This window comes from Pezoporus wallicus, unplaced genomic scaffold (assembly GCF_028554395.1).
Source record: "Pezoporus wallicus isolate ANWC-B61680 ecotype Strahan unplaced genomic scaffold, APGP_CSIRO_Pwel_v1 contig_13954, whole genome shotgun sequence".
Classification (NCBI taxonomy): Eukaryota; Metazoa; Chordata; class Aves; order Psittaciformes; family Psittacidae; genus Pezoporus; species Pezoporus wallicus.
In genome coordinates, this window is record NW_026638000.1 from 1,404,360 (window position 1) to 1,420,934 (window position 16,575).

Below are 16,575 nucleotides of genomic sequence, written 5' to 3' on the forward strand. Positions count from 1 at the left end.
CCGCGCATGCGCCGCGCCGCAGCGCTTCCCGCGCAGGCGTAGAGCCTCCGCGCAGGCGTCGTGGGGAGTGTGTGGGTAATAGCTGCTGCTCCTCATCCTCAGGGTTTGGGTTTCATCCTCATGGACTGGTTTGTGTTGGAAGGGACGTTAAAGCTCATCCAGCTCGCTGGACTTGCTCCGGCAGCTCCACGTAGCTCTTGTGTTGTCGCAGAGCTGGCTCTGCGTGTTCCTCATCTGCTCCAGGTATCCCCTGCAGGAAGCAAATCCTCAAATAGCTTTCCCGTTTCTGAACAAGGGAAATAATCCTGCGGTGTGCGTCTCTGAGGTGTGTTTTTGAGTGAAAGAAAGCATCTTGGTGCGCTCTAAACAGAGAGAAAACTGGTACTCATAAAAAGGCCGTGTTCATGGTAGGATTGCCACAAACCCACTTTGATGGAAATAACCACGAAAGGTTTTGATGCCATACAGAAAATACACATCTTGACATTAATTTCTTTAGTTTTCTCGAATCTAGTGATTCAACACCTCAGGTTTGCGTTCACCGCTCAAAAAATTATTATTAGTTGACACTTTCGGCTACCAAAATCACACATTTTTTGTTTCTGACGAAGAAAAGACTTCAGGGTGGCAATCCAGTGTAATTTACAGAATAAAGACACACAGAATTGGTGAGATTTTGTGTATTAGCACATAAAGCTAGAAAATAGGCTCAACTGGACATAGGGGGACTCAAGGGCTTTCATCCGCATGCAGCTCTCAAGTGGGCTGGGCGTACAGACTGGGAATCATAGACTCCGAGGTTGAAAGGGCCTTGGGGATCATCTGCTCCAAGCTTTCTAGGCATAGCAGCACCCAGAGTGGCTGTCCCAGCACCCTGTCCGGCCGGAGCTTAGCGGTGTCCAGCACTGGGGAATCCACCACTTCCCGGGGGGGATTGTTCTCACTGGGATTTGCCTCTTGTGTCCAGTGGGGATCTCCTCGGGAGCAACTTGTGCCCATCACCCCTTGTCTGTTCCATGGGACTCCTTGTCAGAAGGGAGCCTCATCTTCTTTGTAGCCACCTTTTCAATACTGGAATATGGTGATAAGGGAAGGCAGGCAGGGCACGCTTTTCCTGCCACGGAATCTTTTGCCTCCAAGCAGCACCAAGACAGGGATTTTTCCAACATGCTGGATGCCAGATTGCTCACACTATAATGGAACAGCCACTTATACTGTCCTCTTACAAGGAAACAAAGGTACCATGGGGCAGTTTGGCTGCTATTCTTACCAGTCATATCAGGTTGTTCAGGACTGATGTATTACTGTTTCCCTTCTTATTTGCCAAGATACCTGTTGAATAAAGAATCGGATGTAATGCCAGCCTGAAATGAGATTTTCACTCCTCAGGCTCTGTGCCCAAGCTGTCACTGGAACCAGGATTACCACCGGTGATGGGAATCGCACTGTGAGGAAATGGAACAGGATAAGAAGAGTGAATATTTTATTTAGCTTTGTCTAATAATACTGATTCCTTTTGAAGCGGAAAGAGAACAGAAAAATGTAATACAAAATAGTGTCTTATCTCTGTGCTGTTAAAAACCAGTCATAAAGCACCCTGAAGAATATTTACCGTCCCTATAAATTTCATGTAAGATGTTGGCACATTAATCATTGACAACGTTACCTGAAACCTCAAAATTAATCCAAAATAAAATATTCCTATCTCCATTGAGGTCCTCCATTTCTCAATCATGCTAAGGAAACAAAAGCATGTGAATACTCTTTAAGAAGACAAATGAAAAGCAAGATGTACAACTAGGTGCTTGCTACAAACAAAGTTTCATTGACATAAAGTGCATTGAAGAAACAGCCTCAGGAGGGTACGGTCTGAAGTCGGTGTGTGACACCACAGCAACAGGCCAGCTGAAAACAGCTCCAGCGTTAAGATTGTGCCCAGGACATCCTAAATCTTCACGGGTCAATAATACTGTTGGGTTTTGATTCCTTTTGAAGAGCAGGAGGTGGAGGATGTGCCTGCAAATGTTGATCTTCTTCACCATTCATCCGTTCAACGCCAATTGACTGCATTACCTGACAGAAAAAAAAAATAGGTTAGAAACAGACTTTTGGACTAAATCACAAGTATTTTAAGAAAATTCTAACAGAAATGTATGAATTGTGACACAAGTTGACCACAGTTTGCTCATCTTAACAGTTACAGGCTCATCTTAACAGGTGTCGTGGTAAAAGCAGTGGGAAGAAGTATGAGCACCTCAGCTCTGCTTCCTGGTTGCTGCATCTCTCTGGTGATTTGGGATGAGTTGAGGGGAGAAAGTCCCATTCTGTGCATTTTCTCTGACATTTTAACTTGAAAGAAAACCAGGGGCACCATCAGAAACTTTTAAGAATAGAAAATCTTTAGGGAAAGTGTATTTGGGATTTTACACCATGTTGTGCTCAATTTCAGAGCTTTTAAAAGTGACTGTTCCAGTCACAGAAGAAGGATAAGACAGTTATTTTCACTCTATAAAATATTTGTTCCAAAGAAAATAATGTTGCTTAAATTCTCATTTTTTGTTAAATAAGTCCCACAGTTGCCTAATTTGATTTTAGATTTCGGATCATTAAAAAACTCCGTATTAAATAATCTAGAACATTGAGCAAATAGCATGTAACCTCCTCCTGCTGCTCCTTCATGCCTCATGGAAACCATTAGACCGTGCAGAGTGACACAGGACACAGCACTGAGCCATTAATAAGACTAAAATATGTAATTCCACAGACAAATCTGTTTTCTAATGGTAAATTCTTCTGCCTTCCAGGTTCCCCAGTACCACACACAATGTTCATCCTGTTTGATCTCCACAGTTCTGCTCTATTGAAGATGTTCATGGAGAAGACTGTGGGTTTTGCAGTAGTAAAATGCTCTGTTCCAGCCACATTCACTCTTGGTTTATTATTTCTTGCCCGTATTGTTCGTGCAGTTGCCTGACCCATTTTCAACCACTTGAGCTACTTTTTCACTGGGAAGGAATTCAGCACTAGATACCGTATTCCATATGCTATTCTGGTGATGCCAGGTTGGGATGGAGGGTTAAAGCGTGCTCTATTCCTTTGGCCAAAGCTCAATGACACCATCACACACTGGGAATGACTTGCCCTGCATCAGCTCTAGGACAACTGTAACTTCTGGAGATAAATGTGCATCTCTGTAGCCTATGTCAACCACAGCTATGTCACATAATTTAAGACCCCATTATTTAATAAGGTTCACAAGACCTTTTCAAGGTTCATTTGGAAGGGAAAAACAAGGATTGCTGTTAAAAATGTATAGGCCTATTGAGACGCAGGAGAACTAAATCTCCCGAACGTTAGGCAATATTTCTGGGCATCCCATATGGAGTATTTGGCAGCATGGTCCCAGGGAAACCCGGGGCTCAATGACTCCAGATTGAACAACAGGCAGCAGGCCAAATTAATCTGGCAAGGCTCCCATAGTGCCCAGTTGATCTACTGCTCACCTCGGGTTGCAAAGAACTCGACAACAGAGGCGATACCCGAACTGCAAGAGAGCAAAACTGAAGGCAGATCACAAGGCAGCAGCATGGGTGATCACTCCTGAGCACCACGGGGGGTTTCCAGCCCTGCCAGAGTGAGTTGGTTCACAAGAGGACTGTGTCATGGCCTTACATTTGCTCATTACCGTGTTGCACTGATATGCGTGCTCCTCGCAGACACAGGTTTTACTCTGTTGTATTCAAGCTGGGAATTCCCTGTAAAATATTGATGTGTTTTAACATCATTCTCATCCACCAGTCCCTGAACTCACAGCTTTATGTGTGGAAGAAAAGTTAGTAGGACTTAATACTATTTTCCTGAGCGTTAGACAGTGATGGAAAAGGAGGGAGACTATGCCATTCCAGTTTGAAGTTGCTAAGTGATCAGGATATATATACATAGAAATATATTTACTTGATACAGAAATATTTATTACAGCATAAAAAAAAACCCTAATATCTTTGGAATACCCTCATGTCTTTGGAATATCTCCTGTATGAAGACAGGCTGAGGAAGTTGGGGCTGTTCAGCCTGGAGAAGGCTGTGGGGAGACCTCAGAGCAGCCTTCCAGTATCTGAAGGGGGCCTATAGGGATGCTGGGGAGGGACTCTTCATTAGGGACTGTAGTGACAGGACAAGGGGTAATGGGTTCAAACTTAAACAGGGGAAGTTTAGATTGGATCTAAGGAGCAAATTCTTTCCTGTGAGGGTGGTGAGGCACTGGAATGGGTTGCCCAGGGAAGCTCTGAATGCTCCATCCCTGGCAGTGTTCAAGACCAGGTTGGACAGAGCCTTGGGTGCCATGGTTTAGTGTGAGGTGTCCCTGCCCATGGCAGGGGGGTTGGAACTGGATGATCTTAAGGTCCTTTCCAACCCTAACTATTCTACGATTCTGTGATTCTATGAATACACCTAAGTAACACCTTTTCTTGTTTTATCTGATTACAGCATTTCTTTATTCTGACACACCATCAGGTACACGTTGGGGAATTGAGTCCATCCTTTGCTACAAAAGACTTTTATTCGGTATTAACTTCATGTCTCATTTCTACAAAAAGTGATGAAGAATTGCAGGGGGTTGATGATTCTTGCAAAACCAGCCTGAATCTCAATCACAGAGATTTACTAGACTGCCAATGAAGATTGACTCCTCTGTTTGAAGGAATTGGCTGCATTCAAAGTCAAATTAAAATTTATATTAAAACAGATTTCTTTGATTCATAAAATTATTTTTGAGGATATTTTTCCCCAGGGGCCTTGACTGTTACCACTGATGGCATAATTAACATAGAAGTTCTCTCCCTCCTTAACAAATCATGGTAAATCAAGGCAGAACTGTTTGCCATGTAGCAAGAGGTATCCAGAGTTGACAGCCTCCTTTCACTGAAGCCAAGATGAGATTCCATACATGTGTCCTATTCACACCATCCTTGTTGGTTCATAGGATTCGTTAATGTCCTCCTTTCTTCTAGAGGGTTTGGAAAGCCCTAAACACAGAATCCCAGAATCCCGGCCTGATTTGTGTTGGAAGGGACCTTAAAGCTCCTCCAGCTCCAACCCCTGCCACGGGCAGGGACCCCTTCCACTGGAGCAGCTTGCTCCAAGCTCCTGTGTCCAGCCTGACCTTGAACACTGCCAGGGATGGGGCAGCCACAGCTTCTCTGGGCACCCTGTGCCAGCGCCTCAGCACCCTCACAGGGAAGAGCTTCTTCATAATAAGAATGTATCATAAGGTTATAAAGAGTGAAAGTGACAGATTCAGAAGATGAGAACAAAAAACTCACAGTAAGGAGAGAGCAAAAGCCAATAAGAGGGCACTGACATGGGTAAGAAAACACAGGAGAGCTCTGGAGACACCTTATGCAATAAGCAGAACTGTGGTCCAACATTATATTGGGCAGGTTTAGATGGAGCTGAGGAACAATTCCTGCCCCAGAGGGTGCTCAGGCATTGGAACAGGCTGCCCAGGGCAGGGCTGCAGTCACCATCCCTGCAAGTGTTCACACACCGTGGAGACGAGGCCTCAGTGCCATGGGTTAGTGGTGGGGTTAAGGTTGGACTTGATGATCTTGAAGGTCTTTTCCAACCTGGTTGATTCTGTGAAATGATTCCATGAAATTATCCTCCAGTTACATTACATGGTACTCCACAAAATGATGGAGCTAACAGCAGAGACAGCACGAAGAAACAGTTAGCAAATTAGCTTAATGGAATAAAGGGAAATAACTGAGCAAATGGAGAAAAAGAAGGAGAAGACTTGTGAGTTTCTCAGGAGACAAGAACAGCAAATCCAAGAATGGAATTTTGGGGTGGTAAAAAGTAATTTCTCTGAAAAAAAAAAAAAAACAAACGTCAAACTATTCCAGATAAAAGTCATTCAAGTCCCAAGAGGCAAAGGACTATGAATCTAGCAAGTGCAAATGTGGATACGTGTGGATGGCAACAAGCTACCACTGACAACCAGAGTAAATCTCCATGCTTTTGCTGGAGGGCGTTTTGGTCAGGTCTCACTTGCAGGAGCCAAAGTGCATCCTTAACTGAAAACATCACGTTCTTAGTTCACAAGATGTCTTGAAGAGGTTTGTAAATTGTACATCCTCTGCCTTTGCTACTGAACTCTTCAGATCTGGTGACTTGTGGTTTTCCTTCAGGCCTTCCCAGCGGAAGGAATGAATCACATCCCCAAATCACCCTTTTGGATCTGCATGACCGCTCTTTGCAGTTCTGAAGGGACCTCTCATATTCTTCATCCTCCTCTTAGCAAAGTGAAGCTTTTTCTCCTTCCAAGGAGATCCATGGCTGGAGGGCAGTGATGCTCTGTTCGCACAGGTACCGCTTCCCACCATGGTTCACACAGCAGATGAGACTGGCACCTGCAGAAGAGGATCCCCTGCCATCTGCTGACACATTGAGATGGATGGGGCACAAAACCCATGCTTTTTATAGTGTATCCTGTTGTTCTAAGCGTGTGAATATGAAGGGTAAGGCAGTCCACAGTGCTCGCTGTACTGGCAAGGCACGTAACTGGGCTCTGGGGGTGGAACTGGAAGGTGGCTTTGAAATAATGAAATAAATCTGATTTGATGTGAATGGATTTGGGTTTTGTTCAACCTCTGGAACGACTTATGCTTCACGTGTTCTGCAAACTGGATTACCCAGGTTTGGGGCTGGTTTTCCATCAGGCATGTCAAATGCTAAATTAAAAGAGGAATCTGTGGATTATTTTATTGTGATACGGCCTCAGGCTCAAAGGCTGTGACAGAGCACATACAGTAAGTACAACTGGATCCCTAGTGAAGAATAAGCTCCAGACAGAATGAATGCCAGGGATAGCTTGATAATACGTGTTCTCTCCTGCAAAACAACTTGATTTAGCAGAGCAAAAAAGACAAGCAGTGCATTACACCCTCCTGAAGGAGGATATCGTCCTGTGCTGGCCTCAAGACCCAGCAGAAGCATAGCAAAGGACTCTGGGTCCTCAAACACAAGAGGGACGACGAGGGAGTCCAGAGGAGGCCATGGAGCTGCTGCGAGGGCTGGAGCAGCTCTGCTCTGGAGCCAGGCTGAGAGAGCTGGGCTGGGGCAGCCTGGAGAAGAGAAGGCTCCTGAAGGGGAGACCTGAGAGCAGCTCCAGTGCCTGAAGGGGCTGCAGGAAAGCTGGAGAGGGGCTTGGGACAAGGGATGTAGGGACAGGCCAAGGGGAATGGCTTTAACCTGCCCGAGGGGAGACTGAGATGAGCTCTTAGGCAGAAGCTCTTCCCTGTGAGGGTGCTGAGGCGCTGGCACAGGGTGCCCAGAGAAGCTGTGGCTGCCCCATCCCTGGCAGTGCTCAAGGCCAGGTTGGACACAAGGGCTTGGAGCAAGCTGCTCCGGTGGTCTCATCTCAATCTCCCCTCTCATCTTTCACTGCCGAGTTAAGGAACGCTCAGTTATAATAAACCGCGAATTGACAGAACTGGTCGTGCTGAACCACCATCACCAGCGCTCCCGGTGACCTCAGCTCGTCCCTCCCCTCCCTGGGGCTCCGGTCCGGAGAAAGCCGGTGGCGGTTCCTCGCTGCCCGGTGAACGCAAAGCGGCCACCGTACTGCCTGCCCCATGTCACCGGCTGCGGCTGGCCCAGGCCCGGCCTCGCTCCGCCCCGCTGGGGCGGCCCTGCCCGGGGCGGTGGCGGGGCTGTGGGGCCCTGGAGGCCGCTGTCCCGTCCCGTCCCGCCCCGCCCCGCAGACATGGCTGCGCTGCCGCTGCCCGCCCGGGGGGACCGGCGGATCGGGGCGCTGCGCACACCGGACCCGGACCCGGGGGAGCCGGAGCGTGTGAGTTCCGATCGTGTGCACACCGGGAGGGGGCGGTGGGGTCGGGCCGGGCCCGCGGAGCCCGTCGCAAACTCGGCGGCGGGAGCGGCCTCTCCGGCGGGGCCGCGGCGGGTCCCGGGGCGCAGCCCGCGCCCCCTCACCGGGCCCGGTGGGTCCCGCGCTCAGCGCCGGCCTGGCGGGGAGGCCGCTGGCCCGGAGCGGCTCCGCGGCGGAGCGGGGCCGGGCCGGGCCGGTGCTGGGGAGCGGAGCGGAAGGCGGCGGGGACGGCGGCCCTTGCTCCCCACATCCCGGCGGGACTGGTGCCGCTGTGGGAGTGCATCGGGCTGTGGTCCGCAGGGAGACCGGGAGCGTGCCCGTGTGCTCGGGGAGTTTTGAGAGGAATTCCACTGAACGATCATTTATTATCGCTGCTGTTACTATTGCTGGTACACTTTTGCACGTGGGGGCATCATAAATGCTACTGCATCGAATCCCAGCCTGGTTTGTGTTGGAAGGGACCTTAAAGCTCCTCCAGCTCCAACCCCTGCCACGGGCAGGGACCCCTTCCACTAGAGCAGCTTGCTCCAAGTCCCTGTGTCCAACCTGGCCTTGAACACTGCCAGGGATGGGGCAGCCACAGCTTCTCTGGGCACCCTGTGCCAGCGCCTCAGCACCCTCCCAGGGAAGAGCTTCTGCCTAAGAGCTCATCTCAGTCTCCCCTCTGGCAGGTTAAAGCCATTCCCCTTGGCCTGTCCCTACATCCCTTGTCCCAAGCCCCTCTCCAGCTTTCCTGCAGCCCCTTCAGGCACTGGAGCTGCTCTCAGGTCTCCCCTTCAGGAGCCTTCTCTTCTCCAGGCTGCCCCAGCCCAGCTCTCTCAGCCTGGCTCCAGAGCAGAGCTGCTCCAGCCCTTGCAGCATCTCCATGGCCTCCTCTGGCCTCTCTCCAACAGCTCCACGTCCCTCTTGTGCTGCTGCCCCAGAGCTGGATCAGGGCTGCAGGGGGGGGGGGTCTCCCCAGAGCGCAGCAGAGGGGCAGGATCCCCTCCCTGAGCTGCTGCTCACGCTGTGTGGGTGCAGCGGGGGGCGGTTCTGGTTTGCAGACGCACGCTCTCCTGCTGTCCTGGCTCCAAGAGGTGCTTCCCAGCACTGCTCTGTGGAGCATTCATACTTTGGGCTTCTGGAATAATTTTTCCATTTCAGCTAAGCTCATGTGTGTTTCTCCAATGGGATTCATTCCAACAAGGTGTTTCTCCTCCAGCAGCTTGTAAGCATCTTCCGTCCTAGTAAGTGCCAAGCTGCTAACTTTGGAAAGGTGTCGAGTTCCCAGAAAGCCTTATCCTGGTGTTCACACTCTCCCCTTCTGTTACTTGAGTGTCCCTGTTTGTGTGTGACATGAGCAAAAACTTGTGCAGTTTGGGGCTGACGTCTCCCCAGAGAAACACCATTTGTAGAGGAGAGGAGGAGCAGTGAACTTGGACTGTGACTGATAAGGTAACGTAGGAAAGAAGGAATCTCTCTTTTCCTGGTTTTTGAGGTTGGAGAGGTGAATAAGAACGTTCTTCCAGTTCATGAATTGCAGCTTTACCCCTAAAAAAGTCACTCACAGGCCAGTTGTCTGGAGACCAGATGAAATTCTTCTGGAACTTCTATGACAGAGACTCTGAATCGCTGTCTCCACCTCTGTAGGTAGCAGAAAACATATGTCAAGCTCTGTAAGGTAGTTTTAAAAGAGAACATTCATTAGAGTACATTTACTGCGCAGAGTAGCCTGGACAAGACGTTAGAGCTTGTTTTATCCTATAGGGCAGTTGTTACGGTCTGGATTACAACTGCGTCATCACAGCTTAATGCATTTACTTGAGCTGCTGCAGTCCTGGCTCTGTCACAGACACAAGGTGAAACATCTGCACTTAACCCTTCTCACTGTTTCCACCTCGGAGTACCTCCTCACTGTGGTGTAGGGATTTCTTAGCTAAATAACTGGCATCTGTGTCTGATTTTAGCTAACAGCATGAGCCCGAGCACAACACAGGCAAGGTGCTGCACTTTGTATCTCATACAGCTCTCACGGAGGCCTGCACGTTTTAGGTCTAATGCTAGAAGATCTGCTGCCCTTCTCCTTGAGCATCTGCTCTGTTTGGTTTGAAGGTGCTGGGACTGGGGCTTGCACTCCTTACGAATGCTGTAGCTGGGCTTTGCAGAGAGAGCTCTGCTGAAGGAAGCAAGCGGGGCCAGGCTGAGCCCTGGATTTGGGGAGACAACCACATCCTAATCCTCCTTTTATTGGATGCCATTGTCATGCAATGTATGTGCTAGTAGCTGTTGTAACTGGGGAAGATTCCCCACGGGTTTTTCTGCTCTCCCTCAGCTCCTGCTGCACGTTGTAGATCTGTACATATGGTTTCCTTTTGCCTTTTGTACCTTGATGTAGTTATTTGCACGTATTTCTGAATCTTGCCGTAGGATAGAGCTCATTGATGTCCTACTGCTTTTAAGGCGTTTGGATTTAGAGGCTGGTAAATAACAAGTAGTAACTTTCAAGGCTAGAGCTATCTGTGTGGCATGTTCTGGTTTGGATTTGAATGGAAGCAAAGCTTCCCAGAATAGGGACCTGCACTGACCTCACATTCCTTCTGCTCACCCAAACTCACATTCCATCTGCACTTCTTTCATAGGGAGCTGGATGCTACAACAGGGAGCATCCACACATGGCCATTGTTGGCCTTTCCATAAAGGTACCCAGTAGAGCTAAACCAAGTAAAGCCGTGCTGCACGAGACCTGGTTTATGCCTACAGGGCAGCTGCTTATGGAACACAGATCAGCAGCAAGCCTAGCTTCTAAGAATATGCTAAACAAACCAGAAATTGCATGTGATGAACATGCTGAATTTATAGAACTTTCAAATCTTACAGCTAAATCGAAGAAAGCAAGTGATAGTCCTTAAAAGTACTTCCCATTGCATTCAGATTAGTTATTTCAATGCAGCTAGTTTTTGCAGCAGTTTAGTTTGCCTTTCTCTGAAGAGCATCATCTGTGAGGCCTTTATCCTTTTGGCATCAGTGAAAATCCGTGGCCTCAGCAACCTGGTATAGTAGAAGGTGTCCCTGCCTGTAACAGGGGAGTTGGAATTGGGTGAGCTTTAAGGTTCCTTCCAACCCAAATCGTTCTATGATTCTGTGATTTATTCTATGAAAATACATGTGTTTTTGCAGGACTTCCCAGCTGGAAAAGAAAGTTACAGCATATCCTCTTGGCAGAAGGACCCATTTTCTACCTGTTCTAGGGCAGTACGTAATTTGCTGTTACTTGTCTTAAACTGCATTTCCAAGCTGGATGTAGAACGACCATTCATGCATGGGAGAAGAGAAGGCTCCTTAAGGGGAGACCTTAGAGCAGCTCCCAGTGCCTTAAAAGGGCTACAAGAAACCTGGAGAGGGGCTTTGGACAAGGGCCTGTAGGGACAGTCCAAGGGGAATGGCTTTAACCTGCCAGAGGGGAGACTGAGATGAGCTCTTAGGCAGAAGCTCTTCCCTGTGAGGGTGCTGAGGCGCTGGCACAGGGTGCCCAGAGAAGCTGTGGCTGCCCCATCCCTGGCAGTGCTCAATGTATTGATTGTTTGTCTCCTAAAAGAAGGGATTCAAGGGAGTGAAGTCTTCCTTGAAGCCAGCTTCCTGATAGAAACACGCACACAACTGTCTCAGCATTGGCATGACAAGTGTGGCACCATCTATTCTGTATGCTGAATTCCATGCCAAGTATCTTAACCCCCCCAAAAGACAATACCTTGAATTCATTTTTAATAAGCCAGATTTCTTCTAATGGATGGCAGTAAGTCACTTCTTTCCTTTTCTCCTTCATCTCACACATCTTCCTAGTTATGCTGCTGTACTTCTCTGCTGTACCTTTTAATAAAGGACGAGTTCTTCAGCAAGAAAGGAATGTTTTCCCAGTGGAAGCTGCTCCATCTTTAGAGGACCTTCTCAGACTTTCCGTTGTTGTATTATTCACTTTCTTACTACAATACATATTTCACTTTTTGATTTATTTCCCATCCAAACACTTGGTAGTGTTCTTGTTTCAACTGTTTTCCGCTGAGGTTCCCATTGTATTGATCCACTTTTGTTTTGCATAACATATTCAGATTTGAAATGTAGTTGCCATGCTTCAGTAGTCTGTTAGTTCTGTGACAACATAACTTGTGCCTGTGAAATTAGATGCTTGTGAAAGAGATGGAATATTGTTATTCCTTAAACAAAGTTTGTTCAGAAAGGCATCAGAAAAGTATTTCAAAGGTGGGTGTATCTGGAATTCAGAGTTGGACCCTGCAATGTCTGTGTCAGTGTTGAAATTTCCTGTTAATTTGCTGTTAGAATTTCAAGGAGCCCCTGGGATTTACGTAGTTCCTCCCCCTTGCATGGGATATCAGGCACAGGCCAAGGATATCCTTCTTAGGGTTTCCAGTTGGTGTCTTCCTCAGACTTCATAGCATCCCAGCCTGGTTTGTGTTGGAAAGGGCCTTAAAGCTCCTCCAGCCCCAACCCCTGCCACAGGCAGGGACCCCTTCCCCTAGAGCAGCTTGCTCCAAGCCCCTGTGTCCAACCTGGCCTTGAACACTGCCAGGGATGGGGCAGCCACAGCTTCTCTGGGCACCCTGTGCCAGCGCCTCAGCACCCTCACAGGGAAGAGCTTCTGCCTAAGAGCTCAGCTCAGTCTCCCCTCTGGCAGGTTAAAGCCATTCCCAATGCATCTTAACCTTAGTTAAGTTCTCACAGAGCAGTAAAGCAGCATTTCTTGGGACCTCCAAGCTCGTGCTGGGTTGCTGTGCACATGGGGAAGGATAGCTTAGGGCAGCCCTTCCTCCAGAGAAGGATGCTTTTGGTTCATGGGACATCCAGATGTCATTCAGTACTAGATAACAGCTCATCTTAGAGCTTCAAGAGCATGAAGGGATGTCCCATCCCTGGCAGTGTTCAAGGCCAGGTTGGATGGGGCTTAGAGCAAGCTGCTCTAGTGGAAGGTGTCCCTGCCCATGGCAGTGGTTGGAACTGAATGAGCTTCAAGGTCCCAATTAAACCACTCTGGGATTCTGTGATAATTAATGGATTACATAGCAATGGAAAGCTGTAAAAATGTGACAGTCAGAGAAAGATACAAAAATCATTACAGCATATCTCTTCATAACTGTCTGACTTAGCTCCAGGGTTTTCCTTCCGTTTCCTTGATTTAGTTAGTCATTTCGCACAACTTCCCCTGCTCCTCTCCTTTGATAAACACATTCCCACGTTCCACACTAATGCTACATGATGTTCTTTTCCCAGTGGCATTTTATCTCCAGTTTCTAAATGTGAGGCACAGAGATGTTTAGTGAGACCTGCTCAGAGATCACCACATCAGCACGAGGTGCGGTGTTAAATGCAAGATGCGGACTTCTGGCCTAGTGTCTGGTGGTCTGTTACTAACTTAGGGTTCTACCAAGTAAATGCAAGAGCCTTATTGGTATAAACAATAAATAATAGTAATAATAATCCCAAAAACCTGGGTTCAGTGGCCTGTTCCTTGCAAAGACATGTCCATACTGGCAGTGTTCAAGACCAGGTTGGACGAGGCCTTGGGTGAGATGGTTTAGTGTGAGATGTCCCTGCCCATGGCAGGGGGGTTGGAACTTGATGATCTTAAGGTCCTTTCCAACCCTAATGATTCTATGGTTCTATGATACTGCTTTTGACTCTTTCAGAAGCGAGCATGCAAGCAGCTAGAAACCATCCCCAATGAGGCTGAGACTCATCTGCTTGGTTATGCCATGGAGCTGGATTCCAAACAGAAAATCTCCTCTGACTGTGGTCCTTGGGCTACAAAGGCAAAGCAGAATTCAATGGTATGTTTACACCATCCACAACATCTTATGTTTGTAGAAGAACACGTTTAAAATACATTCTATAATACCATTGCAATAATTGCCCTCTTCTTGTTATGCATGTGTCTTTGTTCATGAGGTTTTTGAAAACCATGGAAGCAGAGGTACTGCTCAGCCTTGCCCAAGATGTATTGCTGGAGAATCTGTAAGTATATTAACCTTCTTTCTGTGACATAAAAGATAGACTTGTTCTTAAGTATTAGAGCCATAAAACACAAAGTTAATAAAACCCACAATTACACAGCTCAGGAATAAAGCATGTAAATAAAAGAAGACAGATTGATTTAGCACTTCAGAGCTACACCAGCAGAGCAGAGACTAGTATGTTTCCAGCAGCAGTTGGAAAATATGGAGAGTATGAAGACATATTTCAGATTCACTCTAAAAAGCAGAGTTTAGGAAGTAACTGAAGCAAACACTGACATCCAACTTCCTCTCCCTCCTTTTTATATCTTCCTTGAGTTTCTGGATCATAATAAAGTAGTCAGCAATCCCATTCTGTCTCCTGTTTTTAACTCTAATTGGATACTTCCTTTCCAACAAATAGACACAGCCTAAAAGTAATACCCTGTAGACATACCAGAGCTGATTCTAAATGAGGGAGCAAAAGAACCAGTTGCAGTCAGAGCTTGGCACAACCTGGCTTTCTGAGGAGCAGCACATGGATTTGGGCAGCTGCACAGTGCTGGCTCCTGAGCTCCTGCACACAGGCTCCTCCTGGCATCCAGAGAAAGCTCTTCAAAACCTGTATTGCTTATTTGATTTCTCTAGGCTGTAGTTGCAGTTACAGAACTATGGAATAGTTTGGGTTGGAAAGAACCCTAAGCTCATCTAGTTCTAACCCTTTGCTGTGGGCAGGGATGCCTCACACCAGACCTGGCCTTGAACACTGCCAGGGATGGAGCATTTACGTGGCCCATGGCAGAGGGGTTTTAACTAGATGATCTTAAGGTCCTTTCCAACCCTAACTATTCTATGATTCTATGATTTACCACTTCTTTGAGCACCTTGTGCCAGTGCCTAGCTACCCTTACAGCAAAGAACTTCTTCCTTATATCTAACCTGAACTGCCCCTGTTTTAGTTTGAACTCATCACCCCTTGGCACTGTGCACTCTGGTGTAATGGTGCAGCAGCAGCACTAGAACCTCCCACTGACAGATGACTGTGAGCTCAGTCATCTTTCAGTGATGACTCTTTAGCCCTGGATAGGATGCCAAAACACTGAAGAGATAATGGCTAATGATAGTGAACAAGGAGGTCTACAAGAAAGCTGGAGAGGGGCTTTTGACAAGGGCCTGTAGGACAGGCCAAGGGGAATGGCTTTAACCTGCCAGAGGGGAGACTGAGATGAGCTCTTAGGCAGAAGCTCTTCCCTGTGAGGGTGCTGAGGCGCTGGCACAGGGTGCCCAGAGAAGCTGTGGCTGCCTAAATAATAAAAGCCCCAAAAGAAAAGAACATTTTGGGATTACCCCCCAAACTGGCACATTAGGACATGGGTTTTGTTGTATTCCAGAACTACAGTGACAACATTATAGAGTTTGTAAATTCTTCTGTATCAGAGACCACTTATTGGGAAAAAATCTGGCTTGAGTATAGGTATCTTCATTCCAAGTAACAGCATTCCTGTGGCTCCTGACACAGATTACACTACACAGTCCTGTTATTATCCAGACTTTTTAGTTGTCCACTGGTCCTCCAGGGACAAAAAGAGAACATTTGTGATGTTGTTAGTGGAAGGATCAGTTCCTTCATACACCGAGGAGGAAGAGACTTCAGGTTTGGATGGGGTAACTTTTAGTGACATGAAACTTTGTCATTTCAGGGCCACTTCAATCATATCCTGAGCTTCTAGAAGTGGCAAGAGAGAAGATCGGCAGTGCTGCTGTTCAGTTTGAGTTCTGAAGCTAGACCTGGCAACCTGTGCAGCTGGATATCTGTACCTTCACTCGAAGCATGGACTTGCGTGGACACATGTGTGTCAGTCAGCATACAGCACTTCCCTGTGTGCGTTGCTCTTTCAGTGCACAGTTATGGGTATCATTGTTTTTTACACTTGAGCAATGCTTCTGCTTTTTAGGTAGTCGCTATCTTTTTTAAATAAGAAAATAAGGTTGATTTAGTTTTAGATCAGTTGGGTTGATCTGGCCTTTGGAGCAGTTTTCTCCTGGGTCAGGGGTCATGATCCAAGATTTTCCTGTCTCTTTTGGGCACTTTTCCTGATGTGCTTGGAAAACAGTCCTTGCATTTACATGCATACAGGCATGTATACATTACATAGCTCAGCCCTGTATGTGCAGGTAGAAATGTCTTCATCCTTAGATGGCTGTTCTGCTTTGCAGCTGTGAAAGCCAGTAAAAATCCTATGGAAATTTAAGTTTATATCCAAATTACACATCCAGTTCAGGTATCTTATATACTGTACTTGTAGCTTGTTTATAACAAGCAGAGTTGGTGAATGTGGCAGTTAAGTATCCAACAGGAAAAGGAATATTATTTGGACTACCTTCTATAGGATGAGTAGTAGATGAGCTCCGTGGAGTCCTCACAAAGCTGTTAAGATACAATTGACACTGCCTGACTCTGTCTTTCCAGTTACTGTGATATTAGAACAAATCTGTTCAGAAAGCCTTGAACTTGTCATTCAACATCCTTGTGTTGGCTTGTCACAGGTAATTTCACCTCTGTTTTGCCAGTGCATAGAGCTATATAATTATATATAATAAACTATATAATTTTATATAGGATCAGACTTTTAGACTCAAAAGATAGGCAAGCTGTGCTGTTTGAGTGTGACACTTCAGTGCGTGCTCTGGTTTAGGCAGAAG

The 16,575-nt window shown here is 47.1% G+C and overlaps 1 protein-coding gene across 1 annotated transcript; it reads left to right on the forward strand.

Annotated features, from left to right (window-relative positions):
- The first annotated feature begins 7,753 nt into the window (after nucleotides 1-7,753).
- On the forward strand, nucleotides 7,754-15,753 carry CUNH10orf143 (chromosome unknown C10orf143 homolog). Its single transcript, XM_057408679.1, has 4 exons — nucleotides 7,754-7,855; nucleotides 13,570-13,710; nucleotides 13,829-13,894; nucleotides 15,573-15,753. Exons 1-4 carry the CDS (start codon nucleotides 7,769-7,771, stop codon nucleotides 15,600-15,602), a joined length of 324 nt encoding a protein of 107 aa, XP_057264662.1. The 5' UTR covers nucleotides 7,754-7,768; the 3' UTR covers nucleotides 15,603-15,753.
- Nucleotides 15,754-16,575: the final 822 nt, after the last annotated feature.